The 24,354-nt window shown below is 37.3% G+C and overlaps 1 protein-coding gene across 1 annotated transcript in view; it reads left to right on the forward strand.

Annotated features, from left to right (window-relative positions):
* Nucleotides 1-13,444, forward strand: part of LOC148819508 (uncharacterized) — a 74,092-nt gene extending 60,648 nt beyond the window's left edge. Inside the window, exons 13-14 of the mRNA XM_088934742.1 lie at nt 364-582; nt 12,434-13,444. Of these exons, the coding sequence (XP_088790868.1) occupies nt 364-582; nt 12,434-12,512 (298 nt within the window). The 3' untranslated portion in view covers nt 12,513-13,444. The remainder of the gene's footprint in view (nt 1-363; nt 583-12,433) is intronic.
* Nucleotides 13,445-24,354: the final 10,910 nt, after the last annotated feature.

Here is a 24,354-nt window from a genome sequence, read left to right on the forward strand (position 1 = left end):
CCACCTGTCCTGTTTGTTCTATCGCAGATCAGGTTGGAGATGTTTTGTAAACAAGACACCTGAATCTTCCAGGGAGGGGATGGAGGTGCGATGGGAGAAAAACTCTTCCATGTTACAGGTTGCGTTTCTGCCCAGGAGCACTCAAATAAATTCTTATGGCTGACGTTTATGAGATCATGATAACGATGTGACATGCCTCATAGGCAACAACAGACTGTTATTAATGTGCACATTTACTGCAGCTTAATTGGGATGATAAAAATCAGAACAGGCATTGTTGTTTTTTTGTAGGTTGTACCTCATAGTGACTTCTGTGTTATCATATGGGCTCCATTTATTTATCTTTTTGGTGCGATTCTGTAGCACTCCAGACTCCTCCTTGAGAAGGAAGAGCTCAGGGCCAGCTAACAGACCTCTGGGGTGGAGGACACAGACCCAGAGGGATTGGAAGAAGTCTCCTAAACCTCAGCTGAACAAGCCACCTCTTTCTTCATTGCTGGTTCATCAGGCCCCGAAGGGGAGTTCCCGCATTTCTGCACCTGAGTATGACTCACTGTTGGAAGCTACAGATACTCACAGCAGGTAAATATTAGCTAAACAGACTGAAGAATAAAAGTACAGTAAATGATTTATATCTTTCAGCAGACTGATGAAGTCCTACAGGGCACAAAGCCAAAGAATTCTGTTCTGAAATGGTTAAATCCAAAGGCTTCAAAGAACTTGATTAGAAGTGATATGTAAAAGGTAAAATTTCACTGGAATTGATTATTGTTTTTGATAAATGGGGAGAGATTTGAGTTTTAATCACTTATTTCAGCCTTTCAGGTAGACTTGTTGAAATATTTGTGTTTTTTTTAATGTAGGGGGTTTTATTTCATGATTCACCCAATCTGTCAAAGACTGAGCCTAAACTTGCTCTAGATAGGGTGAATCTAGGCAATACAAATAATTGTATATAGCCAATTAATTGATTTTAGAAACATTGAATATTGAAACTTTTCTCCAGCATACCGCTTGCACATCATAGTTTTTTCTAGTTTTATTCTGAATTTTTTAAAGATATACTGTACGTTTAAATCAACAAACATAGTTAAGGATTAAAAACACTATCAGGTTTCCTAATACATGTTATGTACAGTATATCTTCTCTCTTAAATGAGTTAAAACTGTGAATGGAAGAATTCTTTGGAGCTGGCAAAGCTAGCCAATTTTGTGTCAGAGGAACAAGGCCACATTTTTCCCAAGAGCACTTTAGTGGAAACGTGTACCAAAAAGGTTGGCAGTAATTAGAACAAAATGTCATTTAATCAAAACTAGAGGTCAAAACTGCCTTCCTCTCATCTGATGAACAACAGGGTTAAGCCTAAACTTCCATTTCTCACTTTCTTTTTTAAATAAAGGCTTTTCTGTCATCCAGAAGATATTTTTCTTATTACAGTAGCTGTAATAAGAGCTATTAGAGCCTTCCCAAAATAAGTGTGCCAAGTCCTTCTGTGCATGCTGTTCTTGATCGAGTATAGTGTAGAACAGGCATGTTTCAAGGGTCAGGTAGCAGAGCCAGCTTCTCTGTTCTGATAATGGCAGAGTCATTGTCTTTTCATGTTGCACCCAGGATTACCATCTGGTCCTGCTCACATAATTAGATTTAATGAGTTTGGAGAGCTCAGTCTAGGCCCAGTGGATGTTTTTCCAAAGAGAACAGGCTCTGCAGTTTTTTTTTGCATTTCAAGCCTAATGAGGAGGGTCTATTTGTTTATATGGACAGAAGTGAATGACTGGTCTGGTTAGGAGTTTGATACATGGATATAACTGCAAGTGAAAGTTTGTAAGGGCAGATTGCTTAAAGATGTTGTCTGGTAACAATTTGTGAGGATAACAGCTGTTCAGATAGGGGTTATGGAGATAATCGTAACCAGACTTAGTTTTCTACAGCTTCTTAAGGATATGGTTGAGTGCAGTGTCCCAGACGTGGGGAATAATAGGAAAAAGCTGGTGTTTTGCAGGAGATGGTATCTGAAAATTGCAAGCCACTACGGGTTAATGACCCCAGTATACATCACTGAGGGAAGAAGATAAAAAAGCAGCTTTTTCTGCCACCTTCAGACTCATAGGTGTGTCTTTACATAACAGTTTTTAATTCATTTGATAAATTACTCCAAGTATCCAAGTGGTCAGTGACTATATAAAATCAAATTTCTAAGTTTTCCCCTCTTAATTACCTGCAGGACTGTGAGGAGGGGGATCCTATACGATGCAAATATGTATCCACCTTTCAACACAAGCTTTAAAATAAATTGCAAAAGGCTTGAATGCTAAATAATTAATAAAATGGCATTTGAATGCGTTTTGAGGTTTTTTACATTTCTTCAATAATTTTTCAATTTTGAGAATAAGGGAAGAATGTAACATTTGCATTAAATCGCACTAAAACTGTAATTAATTTATATTTCATTAATAACTCCTTAGTCTGTTTCAGTGCCCTGTGCCTAGGAAAAAAAACTTGCAATATTATTTTTCAGCATCTGCATCATTTCTCAGCTTATCCTCTTCAGCAAAGGTTTTTCCCATAACCTTTTGTTTTTGTAACGTAGTGCAACAGAAATGGTTTCCAGAAGAGAAGTAAAAATAGTAGAAATCTGCACCATTACAGAATAGTTCCCTGGAAATTCCTTCATAATCTGCTGCCTGGACGGAAATGTGTAGGTGTGTAATTGATAGGCAAAGCCCAGGAGAAATAGAAAAAAACATTCTATCTATATTCAGATCTCAGCACCTCATGAGAATCTATTTTTCCTACCTTAAAAAAATATCACCTCTTACCTTTTTGGTTTCCTTCCTGTGCATTATGTTAATAGCATTCCAGTACTACTTTTCCAGTAGCAGGAGATTGTTTCTGAGAATGGAACAGATTAATCACTCCAGCTATAAAAATAAATTTGAGACACCTGGTCACTTTGAGATATCATAATTAACCTTTTACTCCTGTGGTTTTTTTCTTTCATCTAACTCACTTGTGTAGGATTTTAATAGGTTATTGCAGTGTATTTCCATATGGAGTTTCCTGTGTTTGATGTTTGCATTTGATCTGCATATTTTTAATTTAACTTTATCTGTGCTTTTTTGTGTTATGCACTATTATTCCTAAAGATATTATAGGATTTTATATGTAACCAGTTTAATCAAATGCAAGCAGAAAAGGACTTTAAAGTATGGGTGTCCACTTCTGATTCTGGAGAGAATGTTTCATTCCCGATCAGTTCTTCATGAGTGAAATCATCAGCTTAATTGGACCAATTAAACAACTTATACCAGCTCTTCACAGCACCAGCAGTGGAAGACACATCCAGGACACCCCTGAATTCAAGAATCATCCCACCACTAATTTATTATATAGTTTACCTGAATTTTAAAATCAAGAATAAAATGTTTTCTGTTAGCAGGAATAGATGTTACTTTTTCCTCAAATATGAATTTATCAGAGTTGATGAAATCTTCGAGCATACTAAATGTTACCATGCCATCATCAAATTTGTATATAGATACTGTTAACATATTTCTGCTAATAGCCTTACAAAAAGCATCCTTTTTTCAGTGCCTTTTCTTAGTCTAGACAAATTGGCACAAGCCAGAGGCAAGCCTTATAATTTCCTGATTTTGTTTTAAATGATCAGATGATTAAAGTAATTAAATTAGCTCGGAACTTAACTGCTTAGAAGATTTTCGTTCTCAAAAGCAGATCTGCTTGGGATAACAATTGAGTTAATTGGTACTATGTATGCCAGTGCTCATGTCTGAGATGAGCTAAAATGAAACGTGTGTGAATGCAAAAAGTGCCAATTAATATGTGGTGATTAAGGAAACTGCACATGACAAACGTTAAGAGTTTAATAGCTGTGATAGATCTTTTCCTCAGTAGGACATTATTTAAACTTGATTTCCTTCATCATTTGAATAAAAGTCAAATTGCAGTCTAGTCATTATCCGAGTGATCCTGCAAATGTGTGCTTTTGTGGGACAGTAAAAAGGTAATTTTATCTCAAACATATGTGAGGAATATGTAACATTTAGAGTGTGACCTTAGAACAAATGTTCTATGTGTTTTTCTCCTTGGAAGAACAAGGTGCAGCACTTTGTGTTTAACTAATCACTGCTTGTGAAAACAGTGGTTTTTTAGTGCTCAAAGCTGATTATCTGTTTGCTTTCCATCAGCAATCTGCCACTGAGTTTGACATTTCCCTAATGCTCCTGGTCAGGGTTCATAAAATTAAAGGACCATCTTTGCCTTGTTTCCTATCCATTTTTTTTTATAATTTTGAAAAAATAATTGTAGACCAAGAGCACAAAAAAAGATTCCCATCTTTTTGGTTCATACTTTTAGTTGCATAAATGTAACCAAGGTCATGTCTACAATTATGCTGTCAACATACCTTAGAGACCGCAACAGTCATGCAAGTACTGTATCGTGACTAAAACAACTTAGCATTTGTCTGACATCTTTCAAATATAAGAGGACATTTTCTTCCTCGCTCAACTTACGTTATCATCAGACAAACAAATTCAAATTATTTGCATTTTTGAAAATTTGAGAAGTTTGGTTCCACCACTTGTTGTTGTGGCCAGATGCTGCATTTATTTTTTCACTTATTGCTTCCCACCCGTAAGTCAGCTAATACTCATCATACATCTCTCCCACATGTAAAATGATTCTCAGTCTCTGATATTAGAAAATACTTTGGAGGTTCAGTTATCGTTTTTTCCTCCAGCAGAAGAGGAAATTCCAAAATGTTGTTGTTCCACATTTTTAAAAACTAAAATATCCACAAAAATTGCTCTTTCTGAGGGGGGTAAAGTGCAGGTATTGCAATTTAAGGCTTTTTGTTTGAAGTTAACTTCAAGTAGAGCCAAGGGAAATTAAGCCTGTAAACCTCTTTAACAAAATGCTCCCTATATTTATGTTACTGCACACAACACTGGTTTTGGCACTTGCCATGGAATTCAGCTAATGAGAGTGTTTGTGTTTAAGGTAGAACAGAGAATCTTTGAGGGTACCTCCAATGTTTTGTAAAAAAAATTGCAGACTATATTTTGATCATCAGAAATTTAAAATGTGCACTAAAAATACTAGACTTTTGTGTTCAACAATGAAAGACTTTTTGAATGCGTTTGAAATTGTACTGTGTAACAGATACTATGGTACTGGTATTTGTATTGAAACCAGTGATTAGGACATAAGTAACTGAAAACATGTCCAAGCAGCTTTCTCCAACTTGCACTTTATCTTTAAGATACTGTGATGAAACTGAAAGCTTAGAGCTTTCCAATTCAGGGCTGCAGGAGGACAATAGGCCATACAGGGCTGGCAGGGCTCATCTGACCTATCCCTCTTTGCAGTAGCAGACACCCGCTGAAGAAACAGTGTCACCAGGTCCCTGCCCTTTTGAGTGTGCTCCCATTGTCTGCCCATTACATGTGTGTTAAGTGGACAAAGGCTAGCAGAGAAGATGAAGGCCTGAGCAGTGCATCTCTGCTGACCTCCTCTTTTCTTTAGCTTTGCAGTCCCCCCGAAGGCTTGGAGACAAAGACCGTGCCCTTTCATTGTGTCAGCTGGGCCTGGGGTGGAGAGGCCATAGGTCCACCAACCTGCTGGGCTGAAGAGGGGGGTGTGGGGGTGGATATTCTAACTTCCTGGACTCTGTTCTGAGGTAGGAAGAAAGAGGAGGTGGGGGTATTCGCAATACCACAGAACTGCTTTCCTCAGAAGTGGGGGAGAACAGAAAAAAAGTGATGGTTGCTGACAAATTTGTACCCAAGCCTCTGTGGGATGCCCCTGGAACATCTTTCAGATTCCTCCACCCTCCCCAGTTGTATTGGCTCTGTAATAAGGTAGCTGCACAAATCTTGTAGGCTTGTACTTTCCTCAGAAGAAAGGTTTTAAATATCTTCATTCAGTGAGAGCATGAGATTTAATGCAAGGTGTTGGCTGTTTGCATTTTGATCTCCTGTAGAGTTTGTGAATGGATGAATGGATTTATGTACAGTGTAATTTTTGTTTGACAACAAATAGCTTCTTACACAGCAGGTGGATTGTCTTGTCTTTTGAATGCATACAGGCAGTGATTTTTTTGAGGATTAAAAACCTAGATAAAATGTAGTTACTCAGAAAATATTCTGAGATGAATATGTCCCCTGAAATTCAGGAAGGAAAACACTGACCACCTTATTCTTACAGTATAACCACAGCAGAACTATAACCACAGCAGAACTCAAACCAGTCCCTGCAATGTTTGCACAAATATGAACTGTTGTGATTGTGTTGTATTACACTTAAGAGTGGTTTTGACTACAGTTCTTTACTAATGTCACCTTGAGAGAATTCAGCTATTGAACTGCTTGATTGCATTTTAAAATATTAAACAATCAAGAGTTTGGGAAATACTTTTACAATATTGTGCCGATGTCAGATCAATGCAAATAGTTTATATAACCACAGAACCCAGCAGTGATGAAAGACATATTTAATGTTTGGTTACCTAACAATTGTTTTAAAATGAAAAATTCTTCCTTGCTCCCTGAATCTTGTATTTACTCAATGAAAACCTGGACACATGGATTTTTTTTTTATTGAGAAGGCTCTTAAATGTTTGCGTTCTCATGTTGGCATAAGCAAGGACGGACATCAAAGACTTTCTTTTCATATTATGTTTTTCTGATAGGCTTTATCCTAAAGACTTTTAATCTTCCTTCCAAACATGTTACCTCGCACATTGAGTGAGTAAATATTTCACAGCTGGAAGGCCTATTGAATAGCACACCATGTAATAGCTGGACAAGGATATACTGTGCTAATCATAGTGTACTGGAAAGCATATTTCTCCAGCCCTCAAGGAAATGCTCATGTCCCTTCTATACAAATACATCAACATGAAATGCACTGAGGTGTGACTTACGTTTTGATAACATTCTTTAATCATTTACCTGTTGCTGTAATAGGCATTCTGTTGCAAATTAAGTTTGCATAAGTAAAAAAGGCAAGTACTTCAGAAATCCCAAGGCAAATGTATAAATGCCAGTCTTGTGTGAAGATTAAACAGCTAATGTGCATTATATACTGTACAGTACCTTGTTAGTTACTACATGTTTAACTGAATGCTGTTCTCTGATAAATACTATTGTTTGCACTCATATACGATTTAATTGCAAATTTCAATGCAGTGTATCATCCAAGAGGGGAAGTGATGCTTCCTTCAAAAAAAAAAAACCCTAATAACCTACAGGCTTGGGCACTTTGGCTTTAAGTAATGGCATCTGATAGAGCATACATGTCTGCAAAAGGCTATTACAAGTACTGCAGGAGTGAATAATTTCTCACCAATTAACTGTGTGGGGAAAGTCCAGTTTAGTCATCAGAAAATCAATGTGAAAACCTTTGTCTGAAGAACACGTTTGAAACATGATCTTGTTTACATTTTACAACCTCTCTGTGGTTTCCTTGCTGTGAAATTAAAATTTGCCCCGCAAACTGTGAAGCATGCTATACATATTTTAATGTGGCAAATCATTTTTCAGCAGAGGTCTGTGCCTTACATCACGAAGTAACATTTTCAGTGTGGTGATTAACAATGTGTGCCTTGCCATTCCATAGAGCATGTAAGTATTTCTGTTCGATATTGTGTGCAGTTTGTCCTCTCCAAATGTCCCCAGTAAGGGACAGAGAACTTGATGTTCTGGGTGGAGCCCTACTTGGGGTGCGGTCTAAGAACATGCCTTTTATATGTTAGCATATCAGCTAATCTATTTTAAACATGCCATGTTTAAATGCAGTCAACATCATACCAAGCTGTTCCACACAACAGCTCCTGACCCCGTGTGTCAAGTGCCGCCTGTACTCTGGGTGCGACTGGTACATTTTGGGAGTGTTCTCTGGGACAGTCCTTGGGATGCATGTGACTAATGTGTATTCAGATGTGATTGTGCCCCTCAGCCTTTGACTGTACGTGCTTAAAGATGAAAGTTACTATCAAGCTTCAGGCAAGTAGCATGTTGGCAGGAACAGTATATCTGCAGCCAAAACGTGTTTCCTGACTTTGCACTTAGCTGCCTTAATTTGCAGAATTTTTACATTAAAAGTTAAATTACATTTTTTTACTGCATAAATCAACATTTTGGTTGGATGTTCTATTTAGGCACGTGTTCCTTACTCTTTTTTATGTGAGCTCCCATTTTTGTATATGGTTTTGTTGAAGACATTTCTGAAAAATTAATTAACAAGTACAGTTTTTCTTATCACTCATCGGGATGTCCAACCAGGCCTCCCAGTATCTCCATAATTTATTAATAATTTCCCAGCGATTCTCTTTGAAGAATCTTCATTCTTCTATGTAGACAGTTGTGACCCCAGAAAGCTTAATTCATATCTCAAAATCTATTGCTCCGTTAATTGAATTAAAGCTATTTAAATTTCACTTGAAGGACACAGGCTTTAAAAAGAACAGTAAAATGAGTAATATCTGGTCAGATGAAATTGGGGAAACTTAACGTAATTTAAACTTCAGATTAAAAATGAGTTTGAGTTGAATTGAGTTACACTGCAATTACAGCTATATCCATCTTCCTGTTGTGGAATACAGTGCGTTCCTGAAAGCTGCAGTTTCCACACTTAACACCTAGACTTTCAATCCCTTCTGAAACTCAATTTGTAGTTGATTCACATGACAAAAAGTACATCAGTTTGTTTTTTGTTTCTTTTTGTTGGGGAGTAGAAGTTATTTACAAGGTGCTGCTTGAAAAGATTTAATTATGCAAAAGATTTTATCAATGTCGATCTGTTGTTAAATATTAGAGCAAAGATTATTGTAGTCCAAGAAAGCCAATGAAAAGAATGTCAAGGTTTTATTTTTTCTCTTCCTTGTATTGTATCCCTTCCATTGAGAAAGTCTCTGATCTCAAGTACTATGACTTATGCATGCACTCCATGGGTTTTCTCAGGGCTTCTGTACCTATTTTGCAGAAAAATATTCAGGAGATGGCGGTCTGGCTTAACTGCCTCCCACTCTGTGCCTATTCCCAGCTGCCCTGTCTCTGTGCCATGTTGCCTGGTCAGATTACAGATAGAACAGAACCTTGTTTTTAAGGAAAACGGGACAAGTCCCCCGTTACGCCCCACCCCCTCCGCCCAGAACATCACAGGCAGTCGCGAGAGGTGGCGCACAATGATGTGTCTGTTCTTTTCTTCTTTTTTTTTGGTTAAAAAGGTTTTTAGCTGTCGAAAGGTATTAGGAGTTCTGTGATCTAATTTCTATTCTGCCCCATGGTAATCTTTTTTTTTTCTCCTCTCACTCTTTCTCATTTGCAGGAAATGCCAGATTTCACTTGGCTGCCTATTGGGCTATGCAAAGTAAGCAGATGTAGGACTGGGCAGTCGCCACTCTGGCTAGCTAAGGGGACAAAAATTTGTTGAGACATCAGCACCCATTTAGCGTGTCTAAGACGCTGCGAGAGCTCATTTGTGTTTATTCATTGTGAGGTGCATAAATGTGGCATCAAATGCCTCCCTATCTTATCATTTCATAGCTGCGCTCCAGATCTAGTGTAGCTAAAATCTTTAGGGTAATCTCTTTTACATAAATGGAAATGATGACAATGGAAATGCAGAGCTCAGCAGCTGTTCCACACAATATAGACTAAACATCAAACCAGTATAAAAAAAGCACTTCTCAGTGCAGACTTCTTATTCATATTTATGAGACGCATCGAGTGCTATGACTTTATTATGAGGCATTGGGCCTTTATGAGAAGTTTTCAGAGCAACAGCTAAAGACACTGGGTTGAGGCAGGATTGTGGAAACGAAAATATAGATTTACTGTGATAGTGCACTTTGGTTCTAAATGACTGAATGCTTTCTTCTCAAAGACAGATTTTGTTATATTATTGTAAATCCCTTTGCATGAATATCTGCTAATGCATCCTTTGAAATAGAAATGTTTTCCTGGTAAGAAAGTGTTATGCCGAAAAGATGCTCATCTGGCCCTTTTCAGCTGTTGTAGCTGTAAGCCAGCTCAGTTTACACTGCAGTGCCCTGAGGACATGTTGAGTACAGCACTGAGCCTTCAGCAGAGTACCACCTTGTCTCTCCTGAAGTCATGCCTAGTCTGTTGCAGAATTGTTGTTGTCTGGACAGGATGAGTGAGTAGCTGTTTGCCCTTGGAATGGTTTTCTCTCAGACACAACACAGGTTCCTGATTTTGTGTGTTTGGTTTTGTGGTCTGTTGCAGGGGTCATTCTGTGTTATGTTCTTTTGCTTCCTCACCATTTAGTATTCAGTGCAGTGCTGTGTTCTTTGGAAAATGTAAAGTACACTGAAAGCCTAGGGGGGATATGCAGCTCCTCTACACACCTACAGCTTTCAGTCCTCTTTGTGTCATGAAGTCCTCTTTACAAAGGAGGCCAACTTAACACCAGATACCATGGAGTTACCCAGCATTTAACTCAACATTTGTGGCATTCCTTATCAAATGGAAAGCCCTTTCTTTTTTCTGTTACCGTATTGCTTTTTACATCCATGAAGTGAATAATAGCCATAAACCAAAATAGTTCTGAGGTTTTGTAACTAAAACTATTTAAAATGTCAAGGCAGTGAAGTGATGTCATGAACAACATCAAGTAAGCAGTGTATCCTTCCTGAGCCTGAGTGTTTTCTCTGTGATGACTCTGTGGCCTTGTGTTGACAATTAACAGTTGCTCATATCTGATCTGGTGTAGAGCCTGCTTTTCATGTTTGAAGTCTTGCCTATCAAAGTGAACATCATAATTCTTCTATAATAAACAGACCTTTAGCTCGCATGGCTGAAAAAAGTGCTCTTGGTCCATATGAACTTCCTCTGGTTATCGGTCAACTGCTAATCCTGGAGAGGGGTAACGGCAAAACTGCTATTAATCATAAAACAGACAAGATTCATATAGCTGTGCAGCTGTTCTGTTAAATTAGATCTTTTCACACTATACACTTGGCTTTCAATGTCGTTGATGATATTAATGATGGAATAAGGGACACTCTCCACAACTCTTCATCTGGATATTTACATGTTCCTGTTATTTCTATTACCTGATGTCCTCCCATCTCTGATTAAGAAAGTGACTAAGAGCAGGGGCTTGGGCTACCCCTGACTCCAGTATCATGCCTGAGTCTGGGGACTGTTTCTCTCGGGTGCCTTTTGAAAGGGGTTGCCTGGTTGAGGTGAGGAGAAAGGCACAGCACATTTGTGTTGCACTGCAGTGTTTTAAAGGATTAGCACTGAGCTGGCAGATTTCGGTTGTCAGTTAGCCAATGCACTGTGCAGGGTAAATTAAGTTCTGGGGCATTTAACATTTGAAAGGAAAGGAGATATTCTCTTAAATAAGGAAAACTCCAAACCAATACCAGAGAATTTACAGTGCCCAAAAAATATGATTACACACATTGTATAAATTAAAGCGTACTGCTTTGATGACTTGGGGAATTGATAGAATACAATTGCTTAAGTAGCATTTTCAGCAATTTTAGAAATGTTTTAACATTGGGCATTAAATAATTTTTTCAAATAATTTGCATGTGGTATTAGAGGTGATATATTGAAGAGCATTTACATTTTATGTTCTTGATCTCACCACTTTTGTATAGAAAAAGGTATAAAAAAGCTGCCTCTTCGCTTGTAACCTTTTTTCAAAGTCTATTGTTTCTATTAATTGAATACAATCAGTGTTTTACAGTCGAAACCCGCCTTTCATTTGACAGTTTCCCTGTTTGTCTACCAAAGCAGATATGCCATTAAATTAGCATAAGAAGTAAAACTGGTTTCTTGTTTGTGATCAATTTAAAGAGGAGTTACTGTATTTCTCATATGTGGATGGGCTGTAGCTTTAACCATCTGTGCCATTTTTTGTTTTTTGGCTTCTGTAGTAGTTCCTACAAAAATATATTGAATTCTACGGTAGGAGTACTCTATACAATAATAATTGTAATTCACTATTCTTGGGACATGGCATTCTGGGGGAGGTGAAGCTGCCAACCCAGCAAAGTTAAGAAGTGTGAATTCTCCAGTGTAGTTCTGTATGTCTGAACAGAGTGGGGGGGTGTACACAGCATATACATAGTTTTCCCCAGGCTTCAGTAAGGCATTGACTGAAACGGAGAACAGTACAGTATTTTGTCACTGGATTATATTGTATGAGAACTGTTTTTGAGTGTTCAGGAGGTAGTCTTTGTCATGATTTATGTACACTACAGGTTTTGAGTCGTACATTTGTTTTGTGTATGTATTGAGTTTTAGTGAATGAAAAATTGTCCAGCACCACATAAAACCTTTCCATTCATAAGCTTATTTGCTTGCTGTTTTTGTCTCTGCTGAGAATAACTTGTCTGCAGACTAATCACTTTCTTTTCTTATTTGGTTAAAGGGAGCCGTCACCAAGACATAGCACACTGAGCAAGACAAAGAGCTCCTTGGAGAACGCTCAAGAATTGCAACTTATCTGAGAGCTGAGGGCGTCAAGTGGAAGAACGGGTACAGGCTATAAATTAACCTCCTAAACGGCAACTCCCACAGTAGCTGACATGCTGTTAATATTTGAAATTATTTTTAATAGCTCTTTTTAAAAGAAAATTCACATGACCAGTATAGCAGGTGTAACAACATAAAAAACAACTAAAACGAATTAAATCCTTTGCACAGTTGATTTTAGCTCATACCTTTTGAGATGTATGCCGTGAGATTCGCTCTCATCTAGCTACTAGTAAATGATGGTTTTAAAGGAAATGGAGTGATACTTTACTAATGTGATATTTCACTACTCCTATTTTAAGAATAGCTCACTGTTCCTGTAGTTCTTTGCTGTTTGGCTTTACATTGCTAACCAGCTCACACCAAGCTAATGAATGTTCAAACCACAGACAGACCTCTTTATTTCTAAGCTTGACTGCTGCGTTATAACTGTCTAAACAGGACTTCACTTGGTCAAAAGCTGTATAATTAGAAAGTTCTTATTTACATAATGGGGCCTTTGTTATCAGACTATAATTGTGCTAAACTGAAGGTTTGAAAGACAACAGTCTCATAATATTGGATACTCTTCAGAAGGCTTTAACTCATATTCCTTTTAGAAATATAATTTATCATTTAAATGCATGAGTCTTTTTAAGATGTTAGGCCCTATAGCGATACATATGAATCAAATATTTATCATGATTAATTTTAAATTATTTTGATAAATATTCCTAGATAGATTTGTGTGGTGTTTTAAAACATTCATCCACCTTTAAATTGCAAACACAATGTATTTTTGTTTTTTTTTCAGCTATAAACTAACACTTTAAAACTTTTTTCCTTGTTGGCTTACTTGTGAAAATGTAGATGTATTATTGTGATTTGTTTTAATACTACTTTAAGTTAATAAAATATTTATCACTTTTCTAATGGTCTCATCATTTATTCATAGCAGTTTCTGGTACTTGGCTTTCCTGCAAAAATTTGTTTTCTCTGTAAAGTCTGTGAAGCATATGCATGTCTTTTATACCAAAGTCTTTCTTTTCATAGGCGCAATAAAACTGGGGGCTGCTGTTATAACAGCTATAATATCAGTATATATATTTAATTTACAAAGTGCTTACTTTGAGGTCAATACCTAACCTTATATACCTGTACCCAAACATCTGGTACATCCATACAAAAGGAGTGTGCAGTCTCGAAACAGTCTGTCAGTTTTAAAGTACTTCTTGTAAAAATAATCCTTGTATCGTCTCTGTTGTAATACAACTGCCGTATAATTTCATGCAGGTCAGAATAACTTCACTGAAAAAGGTGTGTGAACAATAGAATGTGTAAAGATGACAACAGAAGTCATGGACAATTAGAGGAAGATTAAAGTTGAGATCCTGTCCTGATGGTTTTAAGGTAAGACCCTTATAAAAGCATAATAGAATCAGCTGACAGGGCCTCAACTGATACTTAGCCCCGAAAACTTCTGGTGTATTTGACAAATCCAGGGATAAACAGTCTGTGATGAATTGGTAAAGCGATGAAAGTAAAGGTCTTGAGATGGTTCTGTGCACAGATGTGGAAAACCCGTCCTTATATAATTTAATATGGTTAGCTTTCAAAAGCTGGGTGTTGGAATCTGAATGGCAGCACTGCCTGCATTAATTGTCCTCATGCTATTTTCCATTCTGTAAGTTCTTCCTCAACCAGGGGTTTAATTTATACTATTGCCACAGTGTACAGTATCATACATTTGTATAACAGAAGAAAAAGGTTATTTTAAATGCAGTTTCAAAACCTGAATGTATATATTCTCTGTTCCTCTTATGTGTACTGTTGTGAGCGAGAAGAGTTAGTGACCAGGTATTGTTAGGACCTTGGAGCAGGTTAGAACCCTTATTAGGAGCATCAGTCCATTTGAGTGTACTAACAGCAGTCATCGCCCCATCAACAATTCCTTGTAATTTAAAGTCAAAGCAGTACTGTATTGAAAGACTTCACACTGTACACAGGGTAGAAGAATGGACACTATCATTAAGCTTTTTGAAAGAATCAACAACAGTAATTATATCAAGTATACCTTTTACATACAAACACTCTAGGTATACTGTACCACCCCTTAAAACCTACAAATAAACACACCTCTGCAAGTGAGTGAAGAAGTCAGAGATACAGATTTCTCTTTCATAAACGTGTTTTGAAAAGGTTTGGATTTGCCGCACAGGATAACCTCTGCAATAATGATTGTTATAAATCATTGCTTTTTGAGTCATCTTATTAATACTTTTTTTGATTGGGGATTAGAAGTCTTTCTGACACAGTATTAATTTTGAGCAATTTAGGGGTTTTACAGCTTGTTAGCTTGTTTGAGCCTGTAAGCCAATATGGTACAGTATCCTGGCAAAAGCAGTGAGGTGGAGGCGTGTAGCTGCTGAAGTCATTTGGAAAAAAGCATAATGCTGCCTTTCTAGCTCTGCTCTCTTACCAATGAAGTGCTGTGAGAAAGAATTCACATAATAGGTGATGTGCAAGAACTGTGTTCTCTTCAGATGTTTTGGAAATGTGATGTATTACACTCTGTGCCTGGGTTTCTCAATGTGTTTCACAATATTTCAACCTGTTTTATTTTGACAAATTCCGTATTGGCCATGTTCACCGTTCACCACTGTTCTTCAGATGGGCCCTGAAATAACTATAAAACATTCTGCACCTATCATGTTGATTAGCAGCTCCTAATAGTTTTGTTCTAATTTTCTAAAGCTGAGCCGCCTTCTCCTGACTTGTATTTTTCCATAAATGCATATGAATTCATGGATAATTACCAAATTATCTTGGTAATCTAATTGTTAACTCATGCTGTAGAGTAGGACTGTTCTGCTTTAGGACTTGCTTTTAATTGTTCCTATTGCACTCAATATTTAATATGCAGGACATTTCTTTCCCCCATGAAATGCAATAATTTACGTTAAAAAGTAATTAAAACTTGGAAAATAGGTATTTGAAAAATCAATCCAATGATAGACAAAACATCTCTTCTCGTTTAATTCCAGGATCATGATCATCCACATCAGCGTTGCTCCCTTTCTGTGTAATTGACATGTGGACTTTGCATTGAAGTGATGAGGCTAAATAGAGGGCACTCAAGTAGGAGGCACTGCAGTGTTAAATGGCATGAGGCTTCATTTGTGTTTTTGAGCACACCCTATTGAGGGAGGGTGATTCCTGTCCCGAATGGCCTTCCAAACAGCAAACTAGTAAACCAACAGCAAAGAAAGAAAATAATTTGATGAAAAACAAAGATTGGTATATGAGTCTGCCATGCACAGATATTCAAACAGAGGCTTACTATGTGTATCCTGAGACTCCTACAGATATTGAATTTTTTGTTTTGAATGTAGTACTTGATATGCTGTACTGTAGATGGAGAAGTATCTGTTGTCAATAAGTTAACCTTGTGCTTTTGTACTGCATTGATAAAGTAGTTTGATTTTCACAATCTGACAGTCTGTGAATGAGGTTTCTGTTACACTTGGCTATTTTGGGATTTATAAAAGCACAGTGATTATGCCCCTACTCTTAATCTATTTGAGTAGTGACCTGTTGGACAATGGAATGCTGTATGTTCTGTATACCTAGCTGTCCCAGCAATGACGAGAGCCCTATAGTTCAAGATCAAAGGCAGTTAGTCTAAACAGACAGAGCATGGCAGGGCTCAGACTGACACCTTGATAACCTCGGGATGGGAAATGAGACTCTTTAACCTATTGCACTGGAAATCTTTTGGGTCATTAAGGTCAGATTAAATGTGTAAACTCCCGTCAGACGTCACATATTTCTCACAGGAAAAGCAAGCCTACGGGAGAAGAACAAAATTGAACCAAGGGTCCTGGACTGTGTTTTTAAGAATTGCTTGCTGTGTGTTCATGTTTTTAAGCTGGTAGTAGTAGCTTGGCTTTAAGTACAAGTATGGCAGTAAGAACCCATTTGGGTGCTGTTTCTGTTCTGCTTCACCTCTCTAAATATTATATCAGAGCTTCATATTTTTTAGCACTGAACAATGGAGAGACATACAGTACATTAAACTAGATGAGACACATCTAATTCTAAAAAAGGATCCAGAAACAACCAAAAAGCAAATCTGGAAACAAGCCTTTTTTTTCTTTAGCCACATTTTATATATTAAGTTTATTTTCCCAGACATCAGTCAGTACTGAGCTTAGTTGTTATTGATGCTGTTTCTCATTAGGTGCTGCTGTCTTGTGCATTCAGAGGCTTGGGAAGGATGAAACAGCTCGCCAAAGACAGATAACGTTCCTGCCGCAGTGCAGTGGCAGGAACTGGAAACACTACCTTATGTGTGCATTACTGAATTGGGGAGCACACCTGACAAGAAATGAGGGAGATTTGCAAGACTGGTATTTTACTGAAAATATAAGAAAAACATTACCACACTGAACACAAATTGTAGGTTTTAAGCAGTGGAGGAAAATTGAATGCCATACAAAATGTTCCTATCTCCGAATTACAAATTAAAGGTTTCTAAATATATGTAATTAATGTAAAGCCATTTCAGCAGTTTAAAAAGCATATACACTGATCCTTGTTAATGCTGAGTTCAAAGTTACATGCTTTTCTTCACACCACCAAGTACTCAGGAGTAGAAAATTAGCACTCAAAATCCTGATTGTTCCCAAGAGATGAACTTGTCTGGATCATTTATTATCATTCTTCATATTCTTTTCTGTTTATTTTCCATTGACTAGCTGTAATTAAAATATTACATTTCTAAACATCTATTCATGTTTTTCTTTCTTTTCATGTTTTGCTTGAATGTGTAGACCACACCTACTAACATATACTTTAAGTTAATATTAGAAATGAACCTGCAGCCCAAATCTTTAAACTCATTTAAAAACTCTTGATGAGAGCTGCTTGGTGGCATGCTGGTTACCTCACAGCTCTACTGTCCTGGGGGTTAATTCCAGCCTTTCTGTGCCTGTCTGTGTGAAGTTTGTGTGCTCATCCTGTCTTCAGATTTTTACTCATCTCTCAACACTGCACTGGCTATTTTTTATTGGCTGCTATAGATATATCCACATGAGGTACAGGTAGGCTACCAAGTGCTCCATCTCATCACTTACCCATAAGCTATATGACATTGGTTCAACTCTCTCCCGCCAAAACCAGTTCTAGTTACGGGAAGTGGTTTTTGAGGGTAGCTGTGAGGTTCTGCTTTCCTAATAGATATCATGGGAATGAAAGAGGCGGTTGTGTGTGTGTTTTGTGTAGCACCTTTACAAAGTGTTTCCTTTTAAAATAGAGGAACACTCTGCTTGTAAAGTTCTGTCCATGTGGTAATCTCTTTGACAGATGGGCACAAGCAACAGAATGATAGCTCAGGGGTCAGAGTCCTTTTTCAGTCCAAAAAGCCATCTTTCGTTAGTTCATGGGAATTGTTGGCAGGAAACGCAACTGCAACATCTGCTTCCTGAGATTCATGTGCTGAAGCTGAGGGAACACGTGTCAAGAAGAACATCCTGCTCCCCTTGATGAAAAAACAAATCATCACGCCTCTAATTTCAGTGCTGTTTGCTTTTGATATTTTTTTTATGGACATAATACCACACTACGTTTCAATAGAAAATGAAGCAGATGATGCTAAAGGTGTTATAATTGTAATCCCAGGCCTAAGACTTGATGATGTGGGAAAATTAAACTGCCTGTGCAAAATTGTACTTTTTAATCGCATTTTATGTGGAGTTATGCAATAACTTTTGTCAGGAGAATACCTGATTTGTAGGAACAGCCAGGTCTGTTCCTGTAGTCCTTAAGGTCGCTCCTAAACGCTTCTAAATGAAACTATAACAATAACACAAAAGCAGAGTTTTCAGACTTGGATTCTTTGGAATGTTGTTTATTACGGCTAGAATTCATGGTTTAGTCTGTTCTGCATGGAAACGATCACGTTAACCTTAGATATCACAAGCAAGTCATAAGCAGCCAAAGCACTGTGCAGAAAGGCTCCATAATCTATAGTAGTAGTATATAGTTTGATAAAAAAATTGTTTTGATAGAAACCTGGAGAGAGCAGCTACATTGAAAGGCAGCTTTCACATCTATTCCCCATCGTGCCATCCTGGATTTCCACTTAGCTGTAAAAGATGTGAACTGGATCTGACTGACGCCAGTAGTCTGTGACTGTGACGGAGTCTCATGCCCGTGTTCTGTTGAGACAGAATCACTGTTTCCAGATTTATCAGCAGCTCCTTGCATGAGAGTGATGCTGAAAAGTTGTTTATAACCGATTGGACAGTACTTACTGTATATTCCCCCTATACTTAATAGCTTGGCTGGCACTCTGTTTCCCACCAATGTGAGGTTGAAACATGCCTGTCTGTGGGCATGGCGTTTGCTTTGAGCTATACTGTCTGCCTGCTACACTTTCCCACTCTTCAATGAGCTGCTTTCGTAAAACCTATCCTCCACACAATTACTGATTGGTGTAACTGTGATTTCAACTAAAGAATGTGATTAGAAGGCTTTCTAAGTTTGACACCAGTGCTCTCTTCACATATTTTTATGAAGGTTTGCAAAACATCATCAAACACTAGACTTATCCCTTAGTTACTGCAGAAGATGCACTTGGCAGTTTTCTGTATATCTCTTGTCCAGTCTGTCATTATTCCCTTGTTCCAGTTTGTAACATTAAAGGGATCACATTTTTTTAGTGAATGCTTATTGGGCCATTGCTGTTTTTCCATTGCTGATAACAAATACTACCTCACCTTTGGAACTAATCAATTGAAATTCCTTAAAACCGTAAACACAAAGACTGCAACCAAACCATTCAGGGACACTTTGCTTTTAAAAAGCATAAAGATTTGAGAATTACTGTAAACAAAACTTTAAAATATTTTTCCTTCAATAAAAACGCCATTTATCACAACTAAACATTCACTATGATAGACTTTATATTAGCCAACAATAAAAAAGATAACTAAGAACAACAGCATAATTATGTAGCTTAAGATCAGTTCTAAAGGACACTGCGATAAAAAGTTTTTTAGGAGCAATATATTTTGTTTTGTGTTTTTTTTTTTTATATTGAGTTATAGGAATTTTAAGTTGAGCATGACTGGATTTTAATTTATTAGATACATGCAAAAAGCTGTAGGAAATAACACTACCAGAAGCTAATTCTGCCAAGGAAAAATATTTTGAAAACAAGAGTTTAACATTGTTTTGCTCAGACCTCTGTATTGTTACAGACACTATCTGGATTTGACAAGTTATGCTGTCTGTATCAGTGTTTTTCTTGATGTTCCCTTTCACAAGAATGGCAAGATTATTTAAACTAGACTTTAAAGCAGTGTTGTGACATGTGCATAAAACACACTGTCAAGGACCTTTCATGTCATTCAACATAAAAAGTAACTGTAAAAACGATAAAAATGTTATGGCTTTTATGGCTGCACATTGTTTCATTTGTGGTAAAAGGCAACAGTTTTTACTTTTTCAGTCCATGCTTTTCTTTCAACAAATAAAGAGCTAATTCAATCATAGCACCTTTAACAGACATCTTTAATAATCAAGGTACCTAAAACAAGAGGCAGTAATGCTTGACCACCTTCAGCTCAACAGGGTGTTTCTTTCCATTAAGAGTTCAATCCTATCCACATTATCTGCTTTTGGTACCACACTTTATACAGGCAGTTAGCAGTCATACAGTAGTCTCGTTTTGCTAGGTTGATTCCAATTTAGTACAGCCTATTCATTGCACTCTGGGTAGAAGGCGTTTATTATTATTTAGTCATAATTTCATTCAATAATTATTAGTGTAATTGATTTACACTATATACAGTATAGCTCTATTCTGTTGAATGAATATTGTCAGGGTGTCTCATTGAAATGAAATGCACTCACTGACCTGCAACTTAAACTTTCAGCTAAACCTTGGAATTTCCCGATCATTGGCCCAGTATGGTGACAGGGGACACTGTGTTGTAGGAGGCGTCAGGACAGTTTCCTGTCTAACTTCCACTTGGGAATTGAACAGCCTGTCCTCTTTAAATTTCCCCCAACTTCAATTGCTCAAGCAGTTCCTCGCTTTTCCTTTTGATCTGCTGTCTAGTGAATCTGCTTCAGTGTCTCACCCAAGCAGGTGCTGCACTTCAGGGGTGGATGAACTGGGTCCCCCCTTTATCTGCAGTGCCTTCACATCCTCTGGGCTGAAAACCTCTGAACAACTGCAAGGAAATCTTCTCCTGAAATATGATTCTTAATGGTTCGGCTTTTAATCATGTTCATCTAATGTAGCAGAATGCGGCTACTACAGTATATAAGTGTAAAAAATGGAGCTAGTGAACAAGGGCAAGGATTGGAATGTACTCCTACATTCCATGTTTTTTTTTGCCTTTGACAAAAAGCAGAGTGTGGGGTCATGTAGTCCTCACAGATACATTTACAGAGGTAAATATTTAATCAGTGACTTATTTTGAAACTAGATGGATCGCTTGCAGTCCAGTATTTTAAATTCCATGTCATTACACTCCACTGTAGTCTGGTTTTCGGTTACAGTGTTCTTGGGGAAAGAATTGCCCCTAAAGCTTTAGGTGTATTAATGTACTTCATCAGCTTTAGTATGGTTTGTGTGTACTAAAAAAGTTAGATGCTACTATGTGTTTAAAAAATTCAGTTAAAAGTATTTGGTTCCCTTCATGGGCTAGCATTTTGGCCGTTTGATGTTGGCAGTTTTCAGGCTGTGTTGGCAGTGGGGGGCGTGTGTGGTTGATTTGAAAAATAACACTCGTCACTCAGTTCATATTAAGCTATGACAGTAGCTCACCAGTGTATTTTGTCAAATTAGAGCCAGTAAAACAAATCAATCAATAGATCAAAATAGTCATTTGCTGTTTGCTTTACCATTATTTTTAAACTCGGCGATTAGTTCCTGCTGCATTACATAGGTTTATATGGATAATTCACTGTGAGAAATTTACCATAGATTGTTCACACTTTTCAAATGGTTTATACTTGTTTGATTGTGGACTTTCTATGGTTTCCACTGATTTCAGAGTAAATCATGTCTAATCCATAATAAATGTCTAAAGCATGTTACTACAGGGTGTAAGTATGAAAGCGTAGTGAAGCCCCAGACAATTTATAGTGACAGTAAAATAACAACATCCTGTGGCAAATGCACCAGGGCAGACTGTCGTAAGGGTTAAATCCATATTGTTTTTGCGCTGGTAACATCCCCCTTGCTTTAAGAGATCCTGCAAAACAACTTTTCATTTTTTTGGAAAGTATTTTTTTTATGTGACAAATGATCTCAAACTTGCAAAACAGGAGCAAGTGGAGATTGTCATGCTTAAATGTTCATACATTAAAAGGTTGGGTGCCGCGTATTAATTTCACTTAATTGCCGTGGAATGGTACCTGTAATCTTTTTCTCTGAATTAATTAGCCTTGGAGGCAGGACTTGCCCATTGTTTTGTCATCAGAGGTCTGTAAAGATCCCTGATACCTGTGCCTATTCATTGGTGGCAGCATGCAGTAAGGATATGATAGTACAGTCTGCACATGCACATAAATATATGCATGAACAGATATTATCATGTCATCCTTTTTCATCATGAAATGTCCAGGATAATGTCCTTTAGGTTCTCAAATGAGTATCAAAGAGTAGTTCTGGTACACATGTGAGGCTGTGCTAAACTATCATCAGTCTAGCAAAAAGAGATTATAACTGCTGATCGCCTGTTTAAAGTGTGTTACCGTATGTAACTGTGAAATAAAAACCAAAAGTTCATAAAACTATCGATGGGACAGAACAATAAAAATAAATAAAACAAAGATCAAGAACAACAGTGTTGTAGATATTGTTTCATCTGGTGAGGTCTATAGGGTCGAGGAAGGTTATAGTGCCTTTCAGTCACATCTTTTTCTGTTTTCAGTCCACCCAGATTGCTTTTGCATCTTCATGTTCTTCGGATTTTTATGGTTCGCTATACATGTAAATCTTTCAAAAGCTAGCAGTGGTCTAGTATCGTCTTTAATCCACCTTCAGATTTGTCATTTGAGACATTCTGTAGCCAAAATAAACAAAACGATGAGGACGTTCAAGCAGGAAGAAAGAGTTGGACACAAAGATTAATTAAAAAAATTAAACATAATGTTAGGAAATATAGTTAAAAGTGTAGATATTAAATCAAGAGGGGTTATGTTAATGTTCTTCAGATCACCACGTTATAGAGAACATTTATTCAAGGATTAGCACACTGGAATTGCACATCTTAATCTTAGGTTGTGTTGTCCTGTTTGTTTTAGCTTTGTTTTAGTGTTTCATTATTTTTGCTACAGTATATTACTATAGCTGTAGTATATACTGTATACTAGCAAACCTAGTAAAATCAAAATGAAAACAGCTTAAGACCAAGTCAAAAGTGACACTTTTAAATGATTGTCCTTTCCCCATCATAGCGGCAGCATATTTTGTTAAAAAAATTATATTTATCAGGAATCTACCACAATATATGATATGTATTCTCTGGTAATCCTTGTTTTCACATTTTTGAGATCACACTAAAGTCATTTAAGGACACTGGCTTGTTTTTGGAAGCAAGGTTGCGTTTAGTGTTAGTACCCATTGTCATTTTGACATGGCTTAGCACATAAAAGGCTGTTTTTTTTATTTATAGGCAACTAATGTCATTTTTGAGTGAAAAGCATACCTTGTCTTAATGATGTAAAACTAATTGTGCATGATGAAATCGCCAGAGCAGGGACTCATTAGAGTGCAGGGATGTCAGGATATGTGCAGGGAACTGGAAGAGACCCTGTAAGGGATCAAAGAAAACAATAGTAATTACCCCTCGTGCCCAGGAGAGTCATTAAATATTCTACAAAATGAACATTTGCTGTATTAGAAAAATGAACTAGCACTTTTCTCACCAAATAAAACCTTGCGTCACCCACTTAGTTTGAAGTCTTCTGTGTTTTTTTTTTGTAGCCTTACCTTAGTGAGCTATAAAAATGATGTTAATCTCTTTGAAGGTGAAATTCAATTTAGAGTCTTGAATATATTGTAAACATCTTACTCAATTTATTTACAGTGGTGTAAAATATCTGACATTACTCTCATTTTGGACTAAAGTTATTATTGCATCAAGCAGTGTAGCTGTATATCTTTAGCTAAGGAGTGAATTGCCAACATCACATCAACAACCGACATTCTGAAGCTATCCTATAGAAAACGTCAGGACAGATTTTAATATACAAGTGAACCAGCTAGGAGTATTGGAGACTTTGTTCTCTGGAAAATGGAACTCACTTTTATAGTTGAGACTTAGTTTGGGGAAAGAAAGTCCAAGACTTCCTAAAGAAACAATTTCAGGAAGGTACTAATCCTGTAATCATTTATAGGCTAAATAGTTTTCACGGGGCTGTGCTTCTCAAGATGACTTCCTAACTTCAATTTCAGAGGGTGTAGGACTTGTTTTTCTTTCTGCGCTTGACACCCTGAAGCTGAAAGCAGAGGCTTTAATCACATAATAAGTGGAGACAATGAGTAGCTTGATGCAAGTGAGGGAAAACCTAATGTTATGCACATGAATGCAAGAATCATCACTGCTGCCTCAACATTTGTAAAGCTGCTGTACCTTTGAAATGCTTAGTGGGAGAGATTCCTGCAAAGGGGCCAATTATTTTGTTTACCTGCATTCTAGATACAATTATGAAGGAGACAGATGAATCTCTCTTGTATTCCATGAGACAGTGTAGCAGCTTGAATCATGCCAGCTTTGAGCAATGGGCAGTTCTGTCTCCAGAGGGTTGCTGCATGAA

The sequence above is a fragment of the Atractosteus spatula genome, chromosome 16 (assembly GCF_055471065.1).
Source record: "Atractosteus spatula isolate fAtrSpa1 chromosome 16, fAtrSpa1.hap1, whole genome shotgun sequence".
Lineage (NCBI taxonomy): Eukaryota > Metazoa > Chordata > Actinopteri > Semionotiformes > Lepisosteidae > Atractosteus > Atractosteus spatula.